The sequence below is a fragment of the Adelges cooleyi genome, unplaced genomic scaffold, assembly GCF_023614345.1.
Source record: "Adelges cooleyi isolate 19-005CV unplaced genomic scaffold, UGA_ACOO_1.1 ACOO_flye_CR_arks_rails_tigmint_CR_PRNA_55, whole genome shotgun sequence".
Lineage (NCBI taxonomy): Eukaryota > Metazoa > Arthropoda > Insecta > Hemiptera > Adelgidae > Adelges > Adelges cooleyi.
Genome location: NW_026096241.1, coordinates 949,525 through 976,671, shown reverse-complemented (window position 1 = coordinate 976,671; position 27,147 = coordinate 949,525). Strand labels below are relative to the sequence as shown.

The 27,147-nt window shown below is 29.9% G+C and overlaps 2 protein-coding genes across 2 annotated transcripts; both read right to left on the bottom strand.

Moving 5' to 3' along the window:
* Positions 1–1,654: 1,654 nt before the first annotated feature.
* Positions 1,655–8,471, bottom strand: LOC126842596 (uncharacterized). The gene is made up of 2 exons (XM_050579640.1): positions 7,505–8,471; positions 1,655–7,341 (listed from the first exon to the last, which is right to left on the bottom strand). The coding sequence occupies exon 2, from the start codon at positions 7,286–7,288 to the stop codon at positions 2,069–2,071; it is 5,220 nt and encodes a 1,739-aa protein (XP_050435597.1). The 5' UTR covers positions 7,289–7,341; positions 7,505–8,471; the 3' UTR covers positions 1,655–2,068.
* A 15,970-nt stretch (positions 8,472–24,441) lies between these two features.
* Positions 24,442–26,375, bottom strand: LOC126842595 (uncharacterized). Its single transcript, XM_050579639.1, has 5 exons — positions 26,353–26,375; positions 26,155–26,217; positions 25,854–25,949; positions 25,537–25,651; positions 24,442–24,745 (listed from the first exon to the last, which is right to left on the bottom strand). The coding sequence occupies exons 2-5, from the start codon at positions 26,206–26,208 to the stop codon at positions 24,489–24,491; spliced, it is 522 nt and encodes a 173-aa protein (XP_050435596.1). The 5' UTR covers positions 26,209–26,217; positions 26,353–26,375; the 3' UTR covers positions 24,442–24,488.
* Positions 26,376–27,147: the final 772 nt, after the last annotated feature.

Below are 27,147 nucleotides of genomic sequence, written 5' to 3'. Positions count from 1 at the left end.
CTTTCTCGTAACATTTTTAAGAAATAAAGGTCTAACAATATTATAAAATAATAAATCCAACCAGGTTGTAAACAATTCGCATTATTAAACAATTGTAAATAAACAAATTATAAGAAAATTGATTTTCCTTATTTTTTTTTAATAACACAATTTAACTTCAAATAATATATAGTACCATAATTTTTAGTTAATTTAAAAAAAAAGATTATAATTATAAATCTGCGAGTAACAAGTTTTTTTTATTTAAGTTCACATTTAAAAAAATAATATGCCTAATTGTCAATATTTTGATTGTTGTTAAAATACAAAAATACAAATATAAATCAAATGTATCACATAAAAAACTCACATTATTATTTGTAAACTATTAAAATGATTTAATGCCTTAGTTATTCGCATTTTTAAACAAGAGAACTCAATACATAAACCTAATGATAAAAAAAAATAATTTCTTTATAACACAATTGGCAATAGGATCAATCAGAAAGTTTTTTGAGTATAGGTTTGTACAAAAATAAAAAACATACAATACATAAACCTAATGATAAAAAAAAATAATTTCTTTATAACAGAATTGGCAATAGGATCAATCAGAAAGTTTTTTGAGTATAGGTTTGTACAAAAATAAAAAAAATTAACAATAAATCGTACAAATCTATTTAAACTGGGGAAAAAATCAGGTTTCGCTTAACACATTTAGTTATAATAACGTTATCAGAACACTATGTATTAATTAATGATAATTTGCGTACACTTTGACTTGGTTTCAGAATCCAATTGTTTAGTAGTTGTAATGTGACTCCCATTGACAGCATCTGATTTCCATTAGATTGACACTAAAACAAATTTTCTCATTATTAATTAAATATAGATATTCATAAATTAATAAAACGGCATACCTAGTACCAGGTACTGTTTTGCGAGAGCATCTTAATCTCATCAGTTTAAGACTTTAATGATGACCGTTTGGCATTGACAATGATCATTCGGATTGAGTCCTCTTGCCAGGTATGCCATGAACATCTTTTTTATTCCCATTCAAGCAATAAAATTGCATAAAACTATAAATACTGAACAGACTGGAGAGAGACACAAATTGTACTTAAAGGGTCTTGTCACCGGTGCACGAATTATCAAAATTACATAGTTTACAGTTGCAAGAGGTACAGTGTATAAGTTAAGCAAAACTTTACACTAAGTATGGAATACAATTAATTTAAAACATAAAACCAAAAATACTGTCGTTGATACTTCTGATAAAATAAAAAGACAGTTTAACATAAAATAAGAGTTCTAACGTGAATACCGTAGGTATAAAAAAAAAAATAAAAAATGAGTAACAACATAATAGATAATGGTATAAAAATGTTGACAAAAAATGTGAGTGGTGTAAGGAGGGAAAGGCTATCCTTTATAATCCTCTATAATATAGTAAACAATTTAGATAAGTAATAAATTTGTAACATAATTGTCAGTCTTAGATAAAAATAGGAATAGACAAATTTTTACCATACATAGTACATAAAAAAAACAGTCGATTTTTTGGACACAGCCAAATTAGAGAGATAAACAAATAAATAGGTATGGACTAAGTTGATTACATTTAAAACAAATTTTAACAATTTTTTAAAAACTTATCCATATAAGAGCATACTATAGGAACGATATATAATTTACAAAATAATTTTTCTAATACTTATTAACCTCCATAATTCCGAACCCGATAATTTTGATTAACAATAATTTAATGAAATCAAAATTCTACACAATTTTTTTTTAAACATTTTAAATCATACGTTTTTTGGAAATTTTAGTTTAGACAAAAAACAATTATATAACACTTTTGTGACACGTGTCTTATTTTTAAACATAAGTTATAATTCTCTCTCTCTCTTATTAAGGACTATGGAGATGAATTAATAGAGATAGTGGTTTAATGATAATAGATTAGAGATAAGACATTCAAGATAGTAGATTGCAGGACATATGCGTGTGTATTGATGTATCTGGATGAAGTGCGAATACTCTGGAACCTGTTCTTACCTCGAACCTTAATTATTTAGGAAGGTTATAGGTATGAACCCTCATCACTACTGTTGTCGGTAGTGTTACCATCATCATTATTGTCAGTAGTACTACTATCAACACTATGGTCGATGTCATCGTCATCGACACTGTCGTCGATATTATCATAATTACTGATCATGACTTCCCTACGATAAAACCGTTCTAACGATTCTATATCCGATTCGTTTATAGGGTTTTGTTTGCGCAGTTTATCAAAAAATCTTCGTACGACTTTGTGGTCCTCGTGAAACAAAAGTTTTGCCAAATGTGGTCTAGCTTCGTTTTTGTTGTAATATTTTTGAAATCTACCCAGGACCGCTTCGGCGACGAAATATTGAGCATACGTTCTGTGCATGAACTCAAATTTGTTATTGTCATTTAACTTTATCAATCCTATACGACTGGTTTCTCCTAAATTTTCACTATAATATTTTATAGTACTTTCTTGGAAGAAATGTTTGTATGTATTTTCAGTCAACAACTCCACAAACGCCAGTACCCAATTGTTTTTGGACAACGCTTTTGTAAAAATCTTTTTGGTGTACTCGCCGACGTCAATTGTAGTTCCGGTTTTTTCTTTAAAGTATATATCGTAACTTTTATCAATAATTGTCTTATGTATGATCGATAGGTCGACATCTCGAGATATGGCTTCAAGACCTTGGACGATTTTATCACAATTTTCTGCATTTTCAAAACTAGTAGTTTCCATATATTTGTCTATGTTATTTTGAAGAACCTCTGCGCACGAATACAGTTGTAACGGTGATCTGATAAAACCATCTCTCTCGTCTCTCTCGTTATCAAGAAATTGATTGATATGTTGTAGTACATTTCCTAAAAATGTCGAACTCACCCCAAAGTGACGGTTTAACACGCTCTCTTTTGCAAACAAGCTAAGATGCATCATCAAAAAAGAACTAAAAATCTTCTTGATTTCTTCTTCTTCAAATTGTTGAAATTTGGTATCGATCAAATCGAAATCGCTTATCATGGTTTTTGTTATTTTAATATTTCGTGAAGTTATTAACACGGTAGCTTTGCCCTTCAAAAACTTTAGCAATTTGAGTACTTTGTCTCGGTCTTGCCTGCCGTCACTTTTAATTTCATCAAACCCATCGAATAACAGTAACAGGGGACACTCGATTTTTTTACTCGATGATAATTGATAATGTAATAGATTTTTTATTAGTACTAAATTTGTGTCAAAATTTCCCGTGTCCAATAGAAATTGGACAGTTTTTTCTTTATTGGGGAGGGATTTTGGATGCAATCTGTTTATGGCATTTTGACAATCTTTAAGGTTTATGCGGAATACCCAGTTTTTAGTTTGTTTCTCATCGGCTAGCTTGTACAAGGTAGTTGACTTGCCCATCCCTGGTTCATCGATGAGTATAATGGTTTTTTTGTTTTCTAATTTCTTTGAAAACTCAGCCTCTTTCAAATCTTTAGTGCTCTTCTCCCTATCTGTATATCGATCATCCAAACGATCGCCAAAACCTTGGTGACGAACAATCTGATTTGATGTTTTCCTTACTTCGAGACAATAAACGTTAGTTTTATTCTCCTCGGTATTACAATCCTTTTTTAATATAGTTTTCAACTTATTATACGTCTCTTTGGCCTTACGTTTGGTATTCAATAGCATAACTTTATCTTTTTTTATGTTATCTTCTATCTTACTCCATTCGTCCTTGTCGTCCATTTGTCCACAGAGTATTTCTCTTAGTTTATTTTTATTATTTTTTTTTTGTTGAAAATTAAAAATAAAATATTCTTCGAGAGAATCGTTGGTCAACAAATTTTTTATATCATTTTTAATTACTTTTTCATCTCCATACACAAAGCGTCGATCAAAGTAAAACTTAGGATTGTATAGATATTTCCAAGTCAATTGATTATCCCAATTAATCCAATAAACTATCTTCTTTGGATTGTTACGACACAGCTGTTTAAAATAATCAAAAACAATATTTGTGTCTTTTATTTTTAAAATTCTCACTGGTTTATCAGCTGCAATATCATTGAATATAGAATCATTTATTATGATATTATTTATTTCACCTACTAGATCATCAATGTTTACAGTCTCTTCTGTTGAAGGTAATTTTTTAATTTCTTTCGATAATATGTTTTTTATTGTTTGTATTTTCTTAGTACTCGTTATTAAAAAGATTCTGTCTGTATGCATTTGACCAATTTCGTGGTTTCCTTCGTTATTAACAACAAACAAATTAGATACAAGATTACTAACTAAAATATTGTCGTTATATTCATAGTATGCTTTGTCCCAGTCACTTATTGGTTCAGGTCGTTTACCTATACTAATTACTTGGTTTTTAATTATTTTAACAAACGTGTCCGAATCTATTACGGACTCGGCTTCTCCTACTATATCTTCTTTATTTATTAAACAATTTAGTAAAATGTTCTTCCCTTGTAAAATTATCGAGTTACTTAAAAATTCTTTTTTTGAACTTACAGTGAGATTTTTAAAAGAAGCTTGGCCTTGTATTTTTTCGCATTTATGTCCATTATCTGCCAACTCGTCAATTAAAGGATAATCGTTTTTTTCAGTAAGAAATATAATCTTTTTGCTAGCGTTTTTCTTTATAGTATCCGCCAACTTTCTACACAATGACGAATCTGCTTTTTCAGTATTACAAACAATAACCATCAAGTTGAACTTTTTCTGATCTCCGAAACCTTTCAATACAACTGACAAAAAATATTTCTCATCCAATAATTGTTTCGAATACAAAAATATATGACCATCGTCTCGGGTATATTTATGTAATCCTGAATAATTATGTTTTTGTAATTTCTGAAATGTGTGTACCAACCTTATGCGACCAAGTGGCAAAGGGTAACAAACAATATTTAAGATTTGTTGTTCATTATTATTTAAAAAAAGATCCAATTGGTTATATTCCTCAAACTCAACATAGTACTTTTTGGAAATGCCATCTGCATCTGCAAAATAAGACTTATTTATACCTTCTACAGCCCAAAATGAAAGGTTTTCCTTTATTGAATTAAAAAGTTGTTTTGCCTTGTCGACAGTATAAAATGTTCCAATTCTGTCTGCCATCCAATCAAGGAAATCCTTTTGATACATGGAGTTAAAGGCTTTACCGTCTAGTTTTTGAAATTTCTCTTTTATTTCGTCTTCTAAGAGAACATCGACTTTTTTTCTATTAGGATAGTTTACTACAAATTTCAATTTTTCAAAAAAATTTCTCACATCTTCATCATTATGTAAAATGGGCAATTTTTTAGAAAGAGCTCCTTCCTCAAATATTTGTAAGTTCTTCGTGTCTATTTTAAATTCATACTCAGAAATTAATTCAAATTTATCGTGTAATTTTTCTTTTAAATTATTTCTTAATTCGATTACAATTTCTGGCAAATCATTTGAAAGTAAAAATATTGTGCTAAAACGAACTTTGTTGTTTTTTTTTATAAATACATCTTTTGAAACGTTGGAAATATGCTTTTTAAACGCCTTAAGTTCTTCCCCCGCATTAATATACACAATTTTTTTCTCCTCATACTTAACCATTAAATTGTATAATTGATTCGTTAATTCTTGGATTTCAGTATTTTTAGGATTACAATCACTTTCAACTTTCGTTTTGAACTCATCTACAAATCCTTTGGTAAAGTAAATTTTTATTTTATCTAATTTTTCAAGGTTAATATCGTTGTCACTTATAATTTTATCAATTAAAATTATCCGAAATAGTTTAAATATAGGAGGTATGTGTTTGTTATTATCTTCTCCTTGTACAAAACCCTTTTTAAATGATTTCAAGTTTTTATCAATAACTTCCTTCGCTAATGCAATGTGATTATTTGGAAATTTAAAAACTGTAAGTTCTGTATTTTCATTAATAGCACTGGCAAGCTCTTCCGCTAGTATTTCTAATTTTTCTATGTTATCTATTGGTAAAGTATTTTCTTCGAAATCCGAAGATAAAGTAAACTCATGATCTTTCAACTGTTTAAGTGTTCTTCCTGTGTGTTTTTTCAAAGTACTCCAAAACGTTGTATCCTTTATTGTTGTGTACATTTTTTTAGTTTTTGGATTAATTAATAAAGCGACGTGATCATTTTCTAAATCTCCGACTTCTTTATAATTTATAATTTCTTTATTTCCATTTATAACACTAGCAAGATTTTTTGTCAAGTTTTCTAATTTGTCACCGGTCGGTAATTCATTTACTCCAAAGTCTTGGGATGCTCCAGCGAATTTGAGTTCCTTATTATTATACGATTCTCTAAACACTATTTCTTTTAATAAAGCCTTTCTAAATTGTAGGGTTCCTTCGGATTGTTCAGTCCCATATAAAAACTCAGTTTTAAAATGTAGTTGATAATGTTCGCTTTTTTTATCACGACTAGACGTTTGCTTCATGCAGAATACCTCGTTTACTAATGGATAGTCGTACTCCTTGAAGACGCTTGTTCTGTCAATTGGTTTATTTTCTATTATATATGTAGCTAATTTTTCTACCAATTTATAAAAATCTGACGTTACGGTAAATATGTGTTTCAACTGCTTCATTAGTACTGCGGTACTTGTTGTTTGTAATTTAAAAATTTCGGTTTTTTTATGTTTAATTCTGTCCACCTTGAGTAGTTCGTCGACCTCTATAGCTCCCTCGTCTGGTTTAAAGTTACTAACTATAAATTGTTCGTTTTCAAAACTAGTATTAGTAATAACAATTATGTCCTCAATCTCACATTCGTCTGAAAATATAGAATAAATCGAATTTTCTTTCGACCGTTGCTTAATTTTAAGATATGAACGAAAGTATTTTTGCAGGCTAAAGTCGTTATGATCGTCTGTTGATATTAAATCGGTTTTTGTGATTTTCGACAACTCTTCGTCGGGAGTACTACCTTCCTTATGTTTAACTTGCAGCAATCGAGACTTCCATTTTTCCTCGTCATTTTTTCGGTATTGAAAAACTACATCGTCGAATTTTTCAGCTTCTAATAAATCCGACGCTAAACGAAAACTGGTGTATTGACATTGTATGGCGCGCCATAAACACAACATTAACATCTTTAGTTGATAAATATTGCCATGGAATGACAGCTTCAGTCCACTACCAGTCCATTTCCTGTTGTCTTTTAATTTTTTCAATGCCGGCTCGTCGTGGCTTCCAAGTTCGGTATTTTTTCTCTTCCTGTTATCGCTTTGTGAGGTGTCCATTATAATACTATTACGTTGTATTGTATCCGACGAGGTGTCCGTCTTACTAGTATCTATTGAGAGGTCTATCATGGCTCAAAATGTCTATACAACCGATACACTGCGTCGTGCTGTCATTGAAAGCATATGACAAACGACTCGAATAGTAGTTCAAATGTACACTGACTACGTTCGAGATGGATTTAAAAAACGGAAAATTGGTTTATTGAAACTTACCGGTTTGAGTTGAATCGTTCAGGTGCGCTTGCCAGTGTACGTGATAAGGCTGTTGACAACCGCGGGTCGTAGTCCTCGTTGATACGGTTTGGGCGACGATTAACAGTCCAAGAAATCACCGCTAGATGGCGACTTGTAATTAAGACGAACGCGAACAGCTACACTCTGTTTATGGCGGGAAACCGATGTCGATAACACTATGACACTGTACACCGGCTGCTGAAACGGGTTGACAGGGGGGGGGGCGTTCCGTTGAATCGACGACCGTTGTCTACAAGGTGCACGACCCGACTGAACCGACAATCATATAGTAAATAGGTACCAGTTACCGCAGAAATTTTAATATTTTAAAACTGCCACACGGTCCTCCTATCAACCAGGTGTCCAGTCGCCCAGGGTGACCAACTGTACACCGATTATGTCATTAATTATTATCCCGCCTGTGTTTTTAATCGTACCAATGTAAACGTGCTAATGTGATTGTTGTAATACTTATCAGTAAAGCCCGGACGATTATGACTTTGCATATTTTTTCAGCGAAATCAGATTCACACTCAAATACAATATGATATAAATTCGATTCACAAAGGCTAGATTTCATATCGACAAACGTCTTATATATTGGCATATATTTGCCTACAATGATTATTTCCAGATTAGTAGCAAATAGTAGCAAAGACAATTATGCACAGTATGAGAAAAAGTATTAAACGAAATTTCTGGTAATAAAATATTGTCCAGCATTTCTAAAGGAATCTTTATTGTTCTGTTAAACTTGAAAACACCACGAAAATAATTGTATTTAAATGTAAAATAGGTACCCTTTTTCAATAGTTAAGCCATTAGTCGGCTATTAGAAAACGCGGCAAACATTTTTAACCGATAAGGCGCGTACTAATATTATGTATTATATAATTGTATATTTTGTCATTTTAAAATCCTTTTTTTTTTAATACAATTACGGTCATCAATATCTGAGCTTGACTAATCGGTATCATGCTCATGGGAGGAATGATGGAGAAATACCCCTCCTCCCCGCCAATTATATTAACAACTTTGATTCCATTGTCATGGTCATAGTTTTTTAACAAAATAGGCCTTACGCCATACTAGTTAATCATAGTAAAATAAAACGACCAATTGAAAATAACTGTTCAGATATTGCTTAGCATATTATAAAAATTCGGTTTACTTTTTTGAATTTAAAAAGAACTGCCGTTTCTTTTCATTCAAGTAGATTATAACAGAGGGGAAAACAAGGATTATATTATTATTAAGTATTTATTAGGATTATACAGGGGTTTCGCGTTCTTACGTGTACTACCTACCTGGTTAACAAACCTCATTGGTAAATGGGTTCAACAATTAGGTATTATTTGGCATTCATTCAATATGGGTCCTATAACGCGCCTACCTAAAACTGGCACGTGACCTCATGTTCATATTTTCCTAGTGTGTTCACTACTATTACTGCTATTACTACTATCACTACAACTATTAAGAGAACAATTAGGTCGTAGCTATTTTTTTTACTTACAGGTAATTTTCAAATAAATTATGTTAAACAGTAATTATAATAAAAATAAATTTGTTTTATTATTAACTCAGTGATAAGATAAATCAGAAATATAGTTTTTTATAAAAAAAAAAGTAATAAAACAAACCTATTTAAAACCACTTTACGTAACAAATCAAGTTTTGCTTAATTAACGGGTAACTAATAACAATAGTTAAATTATGAAACTCTAAATAAGTTAAATGATATTTTATGCACGACTTAGCTTTAATTTCAATTGGTTTCAGAATAGACTTGTTTAGATCTAATACTTATTACGGAAGTAATTACTTGTAAGTACGACGCCAGGGTTCATTGGCCACGTAGAACGTTTTGCTGTGATTCCCATATTGACATTATCTGAACAAAACTGAAACAAATTTTCTTATTACTGTTTAAAAAGGAAATCTTTAAATAAATAAAACAGCATAAGCCTAGTACCGGTTGTTTTGGTGGTGTTTTAATAGACCATCTAAATCGCATTGTCTTAGACATCAATGTGATCGTTTTGCATTGACAATGGTACATCAGATTGAGTCCATTTGCCATCATTTTTTCATATTAATGATTTATTGTTATGTTTGTCGATTTCAAACCCACTGTAGGTTAGTTTTAGTGTAATATAACATGTAGTAATCTTAAATTAATTAAAATAAAATTGCATAAAGCCATAATTGAAAAGGCTAGAGTGGACTTGTTTTTAAAATTACACGGGCAGTGTACAAGCTCCATAAAAGAATGTGATACTTCAAATAAATAAAAAAATGACAGTTTAACTTAATAAAACTAAGTTCAAAAATATAAACCGTAAAAAACAAATAATAAGTAAGCGCATAGTATAAGTCGTACACAATTAAAGTTGGTAAAACATTTGAGTTACATTCTAATTAAAAATACTAACAAATAAATACTGGAGGAGAGTTATTAATAATTCTGATTTGGTATAATAAGTGTTACATTAAATGTAAAATTACAATTTTTTTTAATAAAACTTATGACTTGTTTCCTATGTGTTGTAACACAAGGTATTAAAAAAAAAAAGTATCAACATGTAATATTACAAACAGACATAATTATATAAATTAAAAACACCGATATTAGAAATTTAATTTTAATTTTAAATAACATACAATTTTTATAAATGTCAAATAAAGTAGAGTTCATTGAATAAAACATAACATACGTTGTACATTGCATATAATACAATGTATACATTGTATAATCAAAATTGAGATAAGATTAAGTTTATTGCTTAATGGTATCAATATAAATAGCAATAGAGCCTACAGTTTTCAAATTATTCTACAGGGAATACTGAATAGTTATAGTTCAATCAACATCAAGGATATTTTAGAAAGCCACCGAGCCTAAAATTACCACGTTGAAGCAGGAAGAAAATGTTGACTCTTCAGATTAGACTTTAGAACCTTCATTCTTGACCTTATTGTTATGATGCAAATTTACAACAAAAAAAACATATTTGTTACATTCTTGTAGACATTTTTATGTCCTCAATCATTCCTCTTCATTGTCAACAACACTATTGTCGATACTATCATTATCGCTATTGTTGTCATTATTATCGTTATCATTATAACTGCTAATATTACTATTATAACGATAAACCTGTTCTAATGATTTAGATTTTATATCCCATTCGCGTATGTGGTTTTTTTCGCGTATTTTATCAAAAAATCTTCGTACAACCTGATAGTCGTCGTGAAATAAAAGTCTTGCTAAATATGGTTTTACTTTACTATCATTATAATATTTTTCAAACCTTTTCTGGATCGCATCTGCAACGAAATATTCAGCATAAGTTCTATGCGTGAACTCGAAATTATTACCATGGTGGAAACGTATTAGTCCTATACGACTCAATTCTTCTAAACGTCTACTACTAAGATCTATGTCGTTATTTTTAAAGAAAACGAGCATTTCGGCTTCACTCAACAACTCCTTAACTGCCAATATCCAATGTTGTTTGGATAATGTATTTGTAATACTCTCCCGTATGCCCTCATCAATATTACCTTCTGATTTTTCTTTAAAATATATCTTGTATTTTTCGTTTATAATTTTCTGATATATTGTCGACACGTCGAGATATTTAAAAACCAAATCATAATTTTCGAAACTTTGAGTTTCGATATATATTCTTTTAAAAATATTTTTAAGCTCCTCTGCAAATAAATATAGTTGCAACGGTGATCTCATGATTCCATCTCTCTCGTCTCTCTCGTTACCAAGAAATTGATTGATATGTTGTAGTACATTTCCTAAAAATCTCGAATCGACCCCAAAACAACAGTCTAATACGCTCTCTTTTGCAAACAGGCTAAGATGCATCGACAAAAATGAACTGAAAATCTTCTTGATTTCATCTTCTTTAAATTGTTGAAATTTGGTCTCGATAAAATCCGATTCGTCTATCAAGGGTTTTATTTCTTTAACGTTTCGCGAAGTTATTAACATGGTAACTTTGCCTTTCAAAAAGTGTATTAACGTAAGAACTTTGTTTCTATCATCACTCTTGACTTCATCAAAACCATCGAACAATAATAAAAGTGGACAATACACTTTTTTACTAGGCGATAATTGATAAAGTAATATATTTTTTATTAGAACTAAATTGGTATCAAAATTTCCTGAATCCAATAGAAATTGAACTGAACTTTCTGTATTGTGCAGGGATTTTGGAGCCAATTTGTTTATAGCATTTTGACAATCTTTAAGGTTCACACGCAATACCCAGTTTTCGCTTTTTTTTTCATCGGCTAGTTTATCTAAAGTTGTTGTCTTTCCCATCCCTGGTTCATCGATGAGAACAATCTTATTTTTGTTATTTAATTTCGTTGAAAATGTAGTCTCGTTTAAATCTTTATCGCTTTCATTCATATTTGTATACCAATCCTTCATACGATCACCAAAATCTTGGTGACAGACAATCTTATTTGATTTTTTCTTTACTTCGAGACAATAAATCTTAGTTTTGTTCTCCTCGGTGTTACAATCATTTCTTAGTATACTTTTTAACTTATTATATTCCTTTTTGGCACTAGGTTTCGTATTCAATAGTATAATTTTTTCTTTCTTTATATTATCCTCTATCTTACCCCATTCGTCATTTACACAGAGTATTTCTCTTAGTTTATTTTTATTATTTCTTGCTGATTTTCCTTCCGTAAAATTAAAAATAAAATATTCTTCAAGGTATTTGTTAGTCAATAGTTTTTTTATCTCACTACCAATTATTACTATTTCATCTCTATACTTTAAGTACCTATTAACATAAAACTTTGGGTTATAAAGTTGTTTCCAAATTAATTGACCATTTAATTCCCAACTAATCCAATAAACTATTTCGTTTGGCTTTCTGTGACACAGTTTTCTAAAAAAATCGTAAGACTCGGTTGGATTTGTTTTAATTATACGAACTGGTTTATCGTTTTCACCATCAACACTAAAATCTACTATATCATTTATTATGTTTGTAGCCTTTTCTGAAGACATTGATATGTTTTTGATCTCTTTCAATAGCATGTTTTTTGTTATTGTAGTTTTCTTCGTACTTGTTATTAAAAAAAATCTGTCTTTATGTATTTCGCCAAAATCCTGGCGCCCTTCATCAGTAAATCTAAACAAATTAGATACAAGATTACTAATTAAAATTTTGTCATAATTATTATAATATGCTTTATCCCAGTAACTTATTGGTTGAGGTGGCTTGCCAATACTAATTACTTCTTTTTTAATTATTTTAACAAACGTGTCCGAATCTATTATGGACTCTGCTTTTTTTACTATATCTTCTTTATTTATTAATTTATGTAGTTCAATTTCCTCCCCTTGTAAAACTATTGAGTTACTTAAAAATTCTTTTTTTGATCTTTCAGTGAGATTTTTAAAAGTAGCGTGGTCTTCTCTTTTTTCGTATTTATGTCCATTAGCTGCTAACTCATCAATTAAAGGATAGCCATTTTTCTCAGTAAGAAATATAATCTTTTTGCTAGCGTTTGTCTTTATAATATCAGAAATCTTTGTAGACAATGTCAAATCAGTTTCTTCAGTATTACAATCGATAACCATCAAGTTAAACTTTTTCTGATCTCCAAAACCTTTCAATACTACTGATAAAAAATATTTCTCATCTAATAATTGTTTTGAATACAAAAATATATGACCATCGCTTTGTGTATATTTATGTAATCCAGAATAATTATAAAATTTTTGTAATTCCTGAAATGTCTGTACAAACCTTATGCGACCAAGTGGCAAAGAGTTACAAACAATGTTTAAGATATTTTGATCTTCATTTAAAAAAGAAACCAATTGTTTATATTCCTCAAATTGAACATGGAATTTTTTAGTAATAAAATGTATATCATGAAAATAAAAATCATTACTACCTTCTATAGCCCCAAATGAAAGGTTTTCCTTTATTGAATTAAAAAGTTGTTTTGCCTTATCAACAGTAAGAAACGTTCCAATTCTATCTGACATCCAATCAAGTAATACATCTTGAAACATGGAGTTAAAGGCTTTCCCGTCTAGTTTTTTAAATTTTTCTTCTATTTCGTTTTCCATTAGACGGTTGACTTCTTTCCTATTAGGATAATTTACTACAAATTTCAATATTTCAAAAAAATTTCTCACATCTTCATCATTATGTAAAATTGGCAACTTTTTATAAAGTGTCCCTTCCTCAAATATTTGTAAATTCTTCGTGTCTATTTTAAATTCATACTCAGAAATTAATTCAAATTTATCGTGTAATTTTTCTTTTAAACTATTTCTTAATTCGATTACATTTTCTGGCAAATTTTTTGAATATACAAATATTGTACTAAACCACACTTTGTTGTTTTTTTTTATAAATACATACTTTGAAACGTTGGAAATATACTTTTTAAACGCTTTATGTTCTTCCCCTTCATTAATATACACTATTTTTTGCTCCTTATACTTAACCATTAAATTGTATAATCGATTGGTTAATTCTTGAATTTCAGTATTTTTAGGATTACAATCACTTTCAACTATCGATTTGAATTCATCTACAAATCCTTTAGTAAAGATAATTTTTTTTTCTTCTAATTTTTTGAAGTTAATATCGTTGTCACCTATAATTTTATCAATTAAAATGATTCTAAATTGTTTACATAGAGTTGATAATTGTATGTTATTATCTTCTCCGTTTACAAAACTCTTTTTAAATGATTTTGAGTTTTTATCAATAACTTCTTTCGCTAATGCGATGTGTATATTTGGAAATTTAAAAACCGTAAGTTCTCTTTTTTCTTTTATTACCCTAACAAGGTTATCCGCTAGTTTTTCTAGTTTAATATTACCTATTGGTAAAAAACTTTCACCAAAATCCGAGGATAAAGTAAACTCATGACATTTCAAATCTTTAATATTTATTCTTGTCATTTTTTTTAAAGTTGTCAAAAACGTTTTATCCTTTATTGTTGTGTACAATTTTTTAGTTCTTGGATTAATTAATAAAGCGACGTGATCATTTTCTAAATCTCCGACTTTAAGTTCTTTTTTTTCATTTATAACACCAGCTAATACATTCGCCAGGTTTTCTAATTTCTCACCTGTAGGTAATTCACTTACTCCAAAATTTTCAGATACACCGGCTAATTTGAATTCATCATACATTTCTCTAAACACTATTTCTTTTAATAAAGCCTTTCTAAATTGTATGGTTCCTTCGAAATGTTCAGTCCCATATAAAAACTCAGTTTTAAAATGTAGTTGATAATTTTTGCTTTTTTTATCACGACTAGACGTTTGCTTTATGTTGAATACCTCGTTTACTAATGGATAGTCGTAATCTTTGAAGACGCTTGTTCTGTCAATTGGTTTTTTTTCTATTATGTATGTAGCTAATTTTTCTACCAATTTATAAAAATCAGACGTTACGGTAAATATGTGTTTCAACTGCTTCATTAGTACTGCGGTACTTGTTGTTTGTAATTTATAAATTTCGGCTTTTCCATGTTTAGTTTTGTCCACCTTGAGTAGTTCGTCAATCTCTATAGCTCCCTCAACTTTTTCAAAATTATCAGTCATAAATTGTTCGTTTTCAAAACTAGCGTTAGTAATAACAATTATGTCTTCAATCTCGCATTCGTCTGAAAATATAGAATAAATCGAATTTTCTTTCGATCGCTGTTTAATTTTGAGATATGAGCGGAAGTATTTTTGTAGGCTAAATGCTTTGTCATCTGTTGATAACAACTCTGTTTTTGTGATTTTCGGCAGCTCCTCGTTAGGAGTACTACTTTCCTTGTGTTTAACTTGCAGCAATCGAGACTTCCAGATTTCCTCGTCATTTTTTCGGTATTGAAAAACTACATCGTCGAATTTTTCAGCTTCTAATAAATCCGACGCTAAACGAAAACTGGTATAGTGACATTGTATGGCGCGCCATAAACACAACATTAACATCTTTAGCTGATAAATATTTCCATGTAACGCCAGCTTCGGTCCACTACCAGGTATTTCCATGTTGTCTTTTGCTTTTTGTAAGGCTGTATGACTTCTAAGACGAGTTTTTATATTTGACGAGTTATCCATTACACTTGTTTCCGCTGAATTGTTCGTTATGACCTATGTCTAATGAACTATACACCGCATATAATTACTAAGAGTATTTGATAAGGTCTGTTTTAAATCTTACGGCCTTTGATGTAGTGGTTATAAGAAAATTTAATACCGTAAAACTTATATTATCTACCTACTTTTATAAATTACTCATCTGAGCTTTTCTGTGGTCAGTGAAAATTCCAGCGTTAGTCATGATTGATGAAGTATTAATAACATTATCATCGAAATGATATGTTACACATTTTTAAACGATAGTCAAAATAATTCACTCATACTCACTTTGTGTATAAATGGCGGTGAAATGGCATCAGAAGCACCGCAACGACGCAAAACCAGTGGTTCGCCGTATGATTTGTTGTTTACCAAATAGATCAATAAATTAATAATGAAAAGGATTTTGATGTTAATGTAAAACCAAATAGTCTACGAAGAGAGAGAATGTGTTTACGGACGGAAAAGATAATTTATGTAGCATAACACATGCATGTACACTACAGCTAAAACCGTGGGCTGTTGCTGGAAAAGGAGGGGGACGACACTGCTGATAACACTATGGCCAGTAGTATTAAATTTAAAAAATGTTGATAAAACTATTATTATATTTAATGAGCAAGACGAAAAAATGATAGCGCTTACATTCTCACGTGTCCGAATAATAAACTATACACGTTATCAACGTGTCGAACGACCGAACTGAACTAGCAATGATTGTATTATAACTGTTTAATGCGACTTTATTATATATAAATTACCTCGAGGGCAGCGACGACCGGCGTGACGAGTAGACAACAAAAACAAAACAAATACCATTTGGGTTTTGCCACTAGTTAATAGAATAGAAATTGAAATTATTTTTAGTTTTAGTCGTATCGCAAACATATTTTACCGAGGCGAAATTCGTAGAAAAGCAAATCTGGGTTTTTGTCAGCGGCCTGTTTATATAATTATTATAAGAGAAATCATATTCTGACTCTGCCTAATACTATATATTATAGTCAAAATTAGGTTTGACAAATGTAATAAATAATATAAATAATACTTTAAGGAACGCATTTTTTTCTTGAAACGCCCATCACAAAAATGTTTGTGGTTTTAGAATGAAACCCCATAAATATCATTTGTAGGTAAGAACTTTTTCTATGTTTTGTTAGCTAACCAATTTTCGATAGTTGGTTTGGAAATGGAACAACGTGACAACAATTGCTTGTTAAACGCTAAAATATTATTTTCATAATTTTAATAAAATTGCATTAAATAGTCAATGTTAAATATTAATTTTTTTGTTTAGATAACTATACATTTGTTTGGTTAAAATATAATAAACTTGTCTTCATTCTTAATTGTCAAATCGAAAATGTTATGCAAAGTGAATATATATGATTTTTATTACCAAATAATCGTTAATTTGTAATTTTTGAAATTCAGTTTTCCAATAAATAAATGTTAAAGTTTTTAAATTGCTACGCTTTATCATGTCTTAATCTCATAAATATTTCATAGAAATTTCGACCACTTATTTTGACCATTTTATAACTCGTCGAAGATAAAAATCCAATTATCTGTGAAAGATATTATTTTTCGCTTTTAAGTTATATCGTTTTTTAAGGGGGGGGGGGTGAACACACTTATTTACCTTCATACCAAGTATACTTATCAAATAGGATGACATAACGTTGTAAAAATAAGTATATTTACGTAACCATAAGAGCATAGGTACCTACTAAATAAAAATACAGGTGTGATTAGATATTTGAAACAAACGGATGTATTTATTGAATTTAAAACCGTTAAATATTTAATACAAATCGAATTGTGCGTAAACTGGATTATTCCAAAACTCGTGCAATAATAATTAATAAACAAAACAAAATTGAAAAATAATAAATTTTTTAATTTTAGTCGTCCATTGGTGGCCTATACCAATGCGGTACAGAATAGAGAGGGTTTTTGTTTTCGCCAATGAGATTGACGGGCCTGGGATCTCCGGACTTCCACTGTTCGCACCTGAGGTCTGGGCATCCGTGAGTGTTCAGATACGTTTCCAGCTTTTTAATTACTTCAGGTATTGAACGAAAGTCACACGGAGTACCGTCTTCCAAATCGATGACCGTGAGATGTTCGCTGAAAAAAAGGCAACCATAGGCTCGCTGCCAGCCTGTTCGATTACGATAGCCAAGAAGTTTGCCATGTAGGGCATGATATGCGAAGTTGAGAATAATTGCTCTTCTTTTGGGTGTAAGCCTAAGACCTGATGAATCATTGCAATATTTTCCCGCTGTAAGAAGTACATTGGATTAATTGGTATCCCACTGAAAAACAAAATTGAAATATTACAATTAACCCGTTTCCGCTTACAACCGTAAAACAGTTCATAAAACTTCAATGTACCTCTTCAAAAACAATAACAGATGCTCGGCCAAACCGCAAGCCATTTTTCCGTTGAACTCACTTTCACTGATTGAAGTAAATCTCCACCACCATATTTCATCGATTTGTAACATAACCTGGAAAAAATTCGCTAGAATCAATTTTGTGCAATTCTCTTTTGTTTACAATAAGGTACAAGAATGATTACTTTAGCATCATCTTCTTCAAACAAGTGGCAAGGGACTACGTTATCATCTTCTGTGATTATTCTATCCTCTCGACAACATTCCCACAAGGATTTTAGACAACCTAACAAAAAATATAAACATTGAAGAGACATTGAAGAGGTCATTGTGTGTAAATTTGCATAGACCTAATAACTTACTATAATCAACATCTTCCGCATCAAACCATAATTTTTCTGAAAATCTTGTGCACATACTTTTGATATCATCACTATTCCGATATTCTTCAGATTTCTTTGTGAAATTGGCTATAAGTTTCAAAAATATTTCATCAATCTCTAACATTATCTGCAAAAATATCGTCGCAATCAATTGCGGTTCTCGCTTGTTTACAATAAGGTACAAAAATGATTACTAAAGCATCTTCTTTTTCAAACAAGTGGCAAGGGATTGCGTTATCATCTTCTGTGATTATTCAACACTCGCGGCAACATTCCCACGTGCCTTTTAGACAACCTAACAACAAATATAAACATTGAAGAGACTGTTTGCTAAAAGCCTCGACATCTAAGGTCATTGGGTGTAAATTACATAGTCTTAATAACTTACTGTAATCAGCATCTTCCTTATCTAACCATAATTTTTCTGAAAATCTTGTGATCAAACTTTTGTTATCATCACTGTTTTGATGTTCTTCATATTTCTTTGCTAAATTAGCTTCATATTCTTCGTTTTTTGGATCTTTTGTTCTACCGTATTCCATCTAGAGCATAAAATTATAATTTATACTGCTTTGATACAACGCAATGTTATATAACGTACCATTAAAAGAAGATCATCGTCTGCGCATGTTGGAATTTTATCAGGAACTCCTCCTTTAAATACTGTATTCAAAAATACTTGGGCACTTTCCACAACACGGTAGTCGTGTTTCGTTGTTGGCATTGATAATATCTATGATGTATAAATGAAATACTCAACAACCTATTTTATAGTAATTTTTACAGACAACTTTACCGGGAATTTTTTAGCATCATAATCTCGGTCGCCAAATATTCCTGAAAGCTTTGTCGATAACCTAGATGCGAGACCAGCCAATTCCTGTTTACCTACAAGAAGCAAACCTGTTCCAACACTTGGAACTGATTTCGGATTTCAATCCAAAAATTTTTGAATGTGAACTGGGACCTCTAACTGGGGATTTTCCCGCCGCTTTTTTGCGATGTTTGCTTTAATTTTATTTTGTTTTTTTATCATCAATTCTCTATTACCTCGTTTATCTTTTAATGAGGTTGATCCATGTCGAAGAAACAACATAACCCTAGTTGCTTCATAACCTATCCAATTAGACAGTAAAAATGTTTTTATCCATGCTTAAATATTTTCCAGAGCTCTATCGACCTTTGAAATTTTAAATATAACGTTTATGTGTATTAAGTTAATGTATAGTTTGTTGAATTATGTGTATTAAAAATAATTTGATGAGAATTTCGGTTGGACGACCACCATGTTTGAATAATTACTTCTAAGTTAAATTTGTAGAACGGGAAGTGTAATACGATTGAATAATTAATACTACACTCCTCCCTTCTTCCTGTCATAAATTTAAAACTTTAATAACTTTTTAAACCATTTTTCAAAACTGATTATCGGCCAGTAAAAATGTTAAGAGAGTTATTTGTAGTTTTAACAGTTAGTTAAAAAAGGCAAACACTTCAATACTGTTTTATACTGTAAAATATCATAAAATCACTAAAATGTCGCCCAAAAGAAAAATATATCAATTTTAGATAAATTAAGTGTGTTACGGTTACGTTAAATTATAAAGTTGTATTTGAATACATTTTTCTCTAAACCCATTTATACATGATAATCATTTTATAGTGAACAACTCAATACCTCGATGGGTTTAATTAATAGTTTAATTTTTTTTTGTCATTCTTTTTTTTACACAACATGATCTCAATTTTCCTCAAATTTGTACGTTTCTAACTTTGGTGTCTGTCTGAAGTGTTTTTGAAAATTATAATATGTTACAGTAATTTAAATTTGAAAACTATAAGTGGTGATGAGTAAATTTCTTTATTTGTGAATTTTAATGATTGTTAATTTTTTTTTTTATATTTATTATTTGATTATAAGTCTGCGTAAAAACATTAAACCTTAGTAAAGTGATACTCACCCAATTTTAGCATAATTTTACCCGCTACATCGCAGTATCGGGTTTTCGAGCTGAGCAACGGACAAAATAATGAATCGACTATGGCTACTGCCAACAACAAAGATACCAAACACAAGTACTTCCCCATTGTATCAGGTCCTGTGAAAATAAAGAAATATTCAAATTAATACCGGATGACAACGATTAGCATTTTTTTAATTTTTTTTTTTGGTTAACTGAATGCATAATAACTCAAAAATATTGTGTCAAAATTTCAAGTCGATCGGAACGAAATTGACGACGTTAACTTTAAAGCGTTTTTCCCACAACTCACGTTTTCAAAGTCGGTGACCCTCATAACTTCAAAACTACTACACCGATCCTTTTGAAATTTTGAACACTATTTCTGTACGTAACTTACGAGGTGTAATGCCGGAGATTTTTTTTCAAATTTGTTAATATTTTTTATTTTACAATAACACATTTGCCGATTTTTTTCGCAAAAATCTCGTTTTTCCCTTCAGTGTTCCCAAAAAGTGAAAAATTGAAATTTCAAAAAACCCTCCCGGCGTTACCCGGGGAAATCAATTATCTAACGAAAGAACTTGATTTTTTTAATTTCGGATGATCCAGCATCGAGTTATGAGGGACATCGCAATTTAATGTACCATTAGTTTTAACAAATAGATTTTAACTGTGTCGTCAAAAATTCACAAAAATTTGCCGTTTTTTGCACGAATTAACTTTACCCCCCCCCCCTTAATTTAACAAAATTTAGAACATAATATTTTATTTTTTTCCGGATTACCCTGTCTGTAATTATTTGCCAACACAGTCAAGTCGAAATTTAAGAGGATGCCGCAAACACTAGTTTTTAAGGATTTCGTTGTAAGACAATATTCTCTGAATAAACTTTATGAGTAATTCTAAAATTATTGTTCTCACATTAATTATGATTGTATGGAGGATATACTTGATTAGTAGTTCCACTTTTTTATCAGACTATCATTCCTTACCTTTATTAATACAGCGTTAATTATTAAAAAAAAAAAACCTCTCGCACTAAAGTATATCTTCGGCAAACAGTTTTTGAAAAATAATTTTTATATTTGTATAACAATATTTAATATCATCATTCGGGTATAAAGATGTTTTTTTTTACAAAATTTACTATAATACACAGGTTTTTCTATTCGCATAAAGATCATATCGATTACGTATCCTCTATTTTTGTTCATCATAGTTTATTTTCCACAACATGTTTATGCCTTTGTAATGGCGTTAACACATATAGACATTCTAAATCGTTTTTGGTAAAACAACAATTCGCATAAACAGCATGACCTAAATGCTTATTTTTTGGCTATAAAAATGAACTTGCGACCGCATGTTTTTGTGCCTAAATACACATTTGGATATATTTTCAACGAGCTTTTTTTTTATTGAAGAAACACATTTTTGGTAATGTTACAAATTAATAAAAAAATTGTACTCTTTGATTTATAATATATATCAATCTTACAAAATCTAGGCACAGTGTAATTTTTTTTCTGGGTTCCATATTTTCCGTCCGTAATTATGACTTGAAAAAAAATGTCTAAAAAGGAACACACTACAATTCAAATTCGTTAAAAAAAATATAAAAGATACAAAATTAGTTTTAATTACAACAATTTGGCGGATAGTGTACAAGTACATGAGACCTGTTCGTTAAGCATAGACCTACATTCAAGTTTAATCACGGCGAAATCATATTTTTGGCCAGACTGTAATTTTTAACACCACATTATGAACTATTATTCAATTTTTTATTGATTGGGCAATCCGGTAAAAATGTCAATGTAATTTTTGTTATTTCATTCTTTATACCGTCGGAGTTTATTGGAAATGTGTTGATAATACGCCTTGTTTGAACAATTTATTAAGATTAAATTTTAAAAATGCTATTGAGCACCAATTATTTGAAGAGGTTAGACCCGAAATCTTGGATATTAATTAAGACCCTATTCTTCAGTAGGACAGACAGCTTAAAGCAGATTGTCATGGCAAATTCTCCATTTGTTAATTTTGCTTTCTATTCAAATGCGATACCAAAAATGATATGACTATTGGGTAGTACTAATTACAGCATACTTCTTGTTTGAATAATTATAACTTTTAATTACATATACAATGAATCCCAAAAAGAGTTTCCCAAAATTATTCAATTTTTTGTTTCGCTATTCACCTAGACATCACAGCGTTGTCGTTGTCCTACATTTTTGTATATTTTCCGCAACATGTTTGTGCCTTAAACACATCTGGACAGTCAAAATCCACAACGATACGCACAAACATCACCGCAATGACCTAAATTTTTTGGTGTTTTTGTTTTACTATCAAAAATTACTTGCAGCAAAACGTTTTTGTGTTCAAATAATACTAAAAAGACATCTGGAAACCAAAATATGTTTTCGACAAGCGTTTTTTTCTGAAAAATACGTTTTTCGTAAAGTTTTGTAAAGTAGATTCGGAGTTAATCTAACAAAATTTAGGAGACAATATATTTTATTTTCCAGGTCCTATATTTCCCCTTCTGTAGTTATGAGCCAACTGGCCAATCGAAAGTTAAGAGGATGCCGCATATACTAGTTTTTAAGGCTTTCGTTCTAGACAAAATTTTTTGAACAAAATTTATGTAGTTCTAAAATTGTTATTTTTACATTAATTATGATAGTATTGAGGATACTTGATTTGTAGTTCCATTTTTTTATCACACATTCATTCCTAACCTATATTAATATAGACTTATTAAAATAAAACAACCTTTCGCACTAAGTATATCTTTGAAAATAATTGTTATATTTGTATAACAATATTTAATATCATCATTCGGGTATAAAGATGTTTTTTTTTTTTTTATTTACAAATTTACTATAATACACAGGTTTTTCCAATCGAATAAAGATCATAGCGATAACGTATCCTGTTTTTTTGTTTGTCATAGTTTATTTTCCACAACACGTTTGGTAAAACAACAAAAATTCGTATAAACAGCACCAACATGACCTGAATTCTTATTTTTTTGGCTATCAAAATGAACTTGCGACAGCATATTTTTGTCCCTTAATACACAACAAATTGGTGATACTGTACAAGTACATGAAAACTGTTCACTAAACATATACATTAAAGTTGAAACATGCGATATCATATTTGTGGCCATACTGTAATTTTTAATCACATATCGGGTAATCTGGTAAAAATGTCTTATGTATTTTTTGTTGTTGCGCTCTTTATACTATCGGTTTAATTAAAACTGTGTTAATAATACACCTTGTTTGAATAATTTATTAAAATTAAATTTTAAAAATGCAATTGAACACCAAGTATTTGAAGAGGTTGAAAAAAAAGCTTAATATTTAAATTAAACCCTATTATTCAGTAAGGTCAGCTTAAATCAGATTGTTTTTGCAAATTCTCCATTTCTTAATTTTGCTGTCTATTCAAATACGACACCTTTCAAATGTAGGTATATAATTCGGTATAATATTCTTATGATAATTTGTTAATTACTAACATGCAGTGTGTAATGTAAAGTTCCACCGAGCTTCACATGATGCATTATGGGTACAATCAATGATATTCATTTTTTAATTAATTAAAATAGAGCTAGCATCTCTTTAAAAAATATTCTAACGTAAAAAATAATTTCAAATTTGAAATAAAGAAAATCTTGTTGAATTGATATGTAACATGATTTTTTTGGTATATGGCCACACTTGCGTCCACCGAGTGGCCACTGAGTGGTCAGCATGTGACCGAAACCAACATATGGCATGCGACACATGTTGGTTTTAGTCACTACTCGGTATTTGCTTTGTTGACGGTGGGCCGACATTTAAAATTGGCCTTAAATCTTCAATAGATAATAAATGTTTATTTTGGCCAAATAATGTAAATTCAATTGGCGGTAAATATGCCGTGTGTATTGTTTAACTATACGTGACAATTAAAAATATAAACAACGATTTTTAATATATAGTTTAAAATAAACAATAAAGTTTCAATCAAACAAAACAAGTGTATTATAATTTACAAATCATCAATACATTAGTTTTATACACAATATTTCACGTCTTCTATGAAAAAAGCGATGGGGTGATATAGTTCATGGTCGGCAACTGCATAATATTCTAAAGTTTTTAATTCATTATTGTCTTTCTTCTCATTTATTTTCTTTTTCGTTATATCGAGTAAAATAGCATGTGCTTCTTTATCATTGACTGGATTTCCTTCTTCTAATCCACGACGAACTTGGTCCCAGGCCTCGGTAACCCGTGCAATAAACTCAGGGTCAAATCGAAATTTCGAATCTGTACACAAATAACTATTCAGGTTTGGTCTAGTCATCGCATTGAACTTATAACTATTAGTTGGACAACATATTGTAATATAATATTATGTTGGCGTAAATCAGAAAACAACTATTGGTGGAAAACGAACTTGACGATAATATTTTTTTTTTTTTTTTAATGTTTGCCAAAGATATACTTTAGGGGATTGTATGCAGTCTGTTTTTAAGGAGCTTTGTACAGGCAATATTAACGAAAAAAGAGGTTTTAATAACTTTAGACCATGTCATTTATTTATAGGCAAATTTGTAAAAGCTACAAGGTGTTATTTTTAATTAAAAATATTTTTTCTATGAGTAAAAGCAATTTTGGTTTTTTTTAGATCAAATAGTCAGCAAAAATGTTGACTACACAAGATAGTCCAATTTCAATTATTGTGGAGAGATTTGAGTTCTTCGGCTACTTAATTATGTTATGCAGAAAGCTGAATCTCATTCATAAATGACAGTTTCTTGTAACTAAATAAATATAATTTGCAATTTTTTCAAAATAAAAATCCGATTTTTTTTTATAAAAAATCTCTTCCCTAGCAAATACTAAAAAATATAAATATTTAAATAATGTCTCAATTTTTAATATAGTATAGTATAAAATATTTTCAAAGAGAAACACTACACATTTTCAATTAATTTATGAATAAACTGGTGTAGGGCATTAAAATAATTACCCGGTATAACATTTTTATGCTATGGTTTTAATACCCTTTTTTTTTACTTTGCTTATTAGAGAAAAATAATTATATAAATACTCACAGTCTGATATAAAACTATTATCTTTAAAACTATCTAATTTTTCCAATAAATTAGGATCTTCTAAAATGAATAATTCAGCTGTGGACAATTTAGATAGTGTCTTGTATTTCAAAATCTGAAAGACCCACATAATAGTATTAGTATTATTACTAGTATAATATACAGTTCTTGTCGTCAAATACCGAATGTAATTATGTACACTAGGCTTGCAGTTTTACTTAAGATAGGTAAACAAATATGTTTAATGAAATTAAAGAGGCCCTGGAAATCATTAGTCCGTCACCTAAATAAGTACAAACTAGTTTTTATATATTTACATTTGTTATATAGTTTCTTATACATGTTGACGAGTTGTCATATGTGCTTGATATCTCGCCGCCGCCTGGTACCATGGGCAAACTATTCAAAGAAACCTGAAAGACATACACTAATATCAGTAGGTTATAACTTTTGAGGTAATAACTAAAAAACATAATATAAACCATACAATTTTCTATTCCAAAAATGTACGAAAAAAATAATACATAGCGGTAGGTATAATAGAATATTGAGATGAAATCAAACTGAACAATAATAATGAAATAGTTAAAATTTAGCCCAAACTCTATATTTACTTACAATAACACCGAACAAATACACTGCAAACAGCATAACACTCGTGTTGGATTTCATCGTAAATACCTAAAACAATAAAAAGGTCATCATTTTTATAAATAATAATATTGAAACGAAAAAAAAATATGAAAACAGCAGTTGCAATTTAAAACATCATTGCCTAAATAAAAAAAAAATATCATTTTTTTAATTTATAATAACCCTGGTACAAAATTTTCCAAAGTTGTTAGCGCTCTAAAAAAATACCGAAAAAAAAGTTTAAAACTTGGATACTTAATAAAAAGTTAAATATGGTAAAATTTTAATGTTAAAATGTAAACGTTACCAAATTTTAATTTTTTTTTAGAGAAAACAATTATATATGTTTCAGTTGTAATGATTTTATGTTGGCAATAAAAAAAACAATTTTAAATTTTAAAGAAAAACATTGTCCTACGATACCATTGTCTTACGAAAAAGATTTTCAAATATCGCTTACTTTTTTGCTAGATAAACTTAACGCAAAGAAACTCAAAAACACACTAATACTGTTCCGCTAAATGCTCGGGTTGCCTTTTGTTGGTTGGATTTGCGACTCTTCGCATACGCCATACTCTTGTGTTTACTTAAGAAAAATATGCTTTATTCAAGATGTTATTATGATGATAACAAACTTCTAAGCCAATCGGACTCAATTGTTCACGCCCTACTTTTCGCTACTTTGTCCGGTCGGTGTACTGCGTACTTACAAGAATGTGACACACCTAAAGTTAAATAGAAAAACATAGGCATGTCTGCATTAGAATATAACGGCATTTTTTAAATATGCTTTTGTTAGATGTAATCTAAGTGGAAATACTTAAAGTTTCCACCTTGAGAGAACTGTTATACTTTATAGATACAATTTTTATAGAAATCAAGTTTGGTTTTTGGACATAATATCACTATGCGTGTTCTTTACATTCAAATCAAATGTAATAATTATAAATTTGTATAATACAATAATTATGTATATAA

Bases quoted from the DNA above. Each gene is read 5' to 3' on its own strand.
- LOC126842596 (XM_050579640.1), bottom strand. From the start codon at position 7,288: ATGGACACCTCACAAAGCGATAACAGGAAGAGAAAAAATACCGAACTT.
- LOC126842595 (XM_050579639.1), bottom strand. From the start codon at position 26,208: ATGAAATCCAACACGAGTGTTATGCTGTTTGCAGTGTATTTGTTCGGT. The intron at 25,950-26,154 runs GTAAGTAAATAT...TATGTCTTTCAG, and splicing joins TGTATTTGTTCGGTGTTATT to GTTTCTTTGAATAGTTTGCC. The intron at 24,746-25,536 runs GTGAGTATTTAT...ATTTGTGTACAG, and splicing joins TAATAGTTTTATATCAGACT to ATTCGAAATTTCGATTTGAC.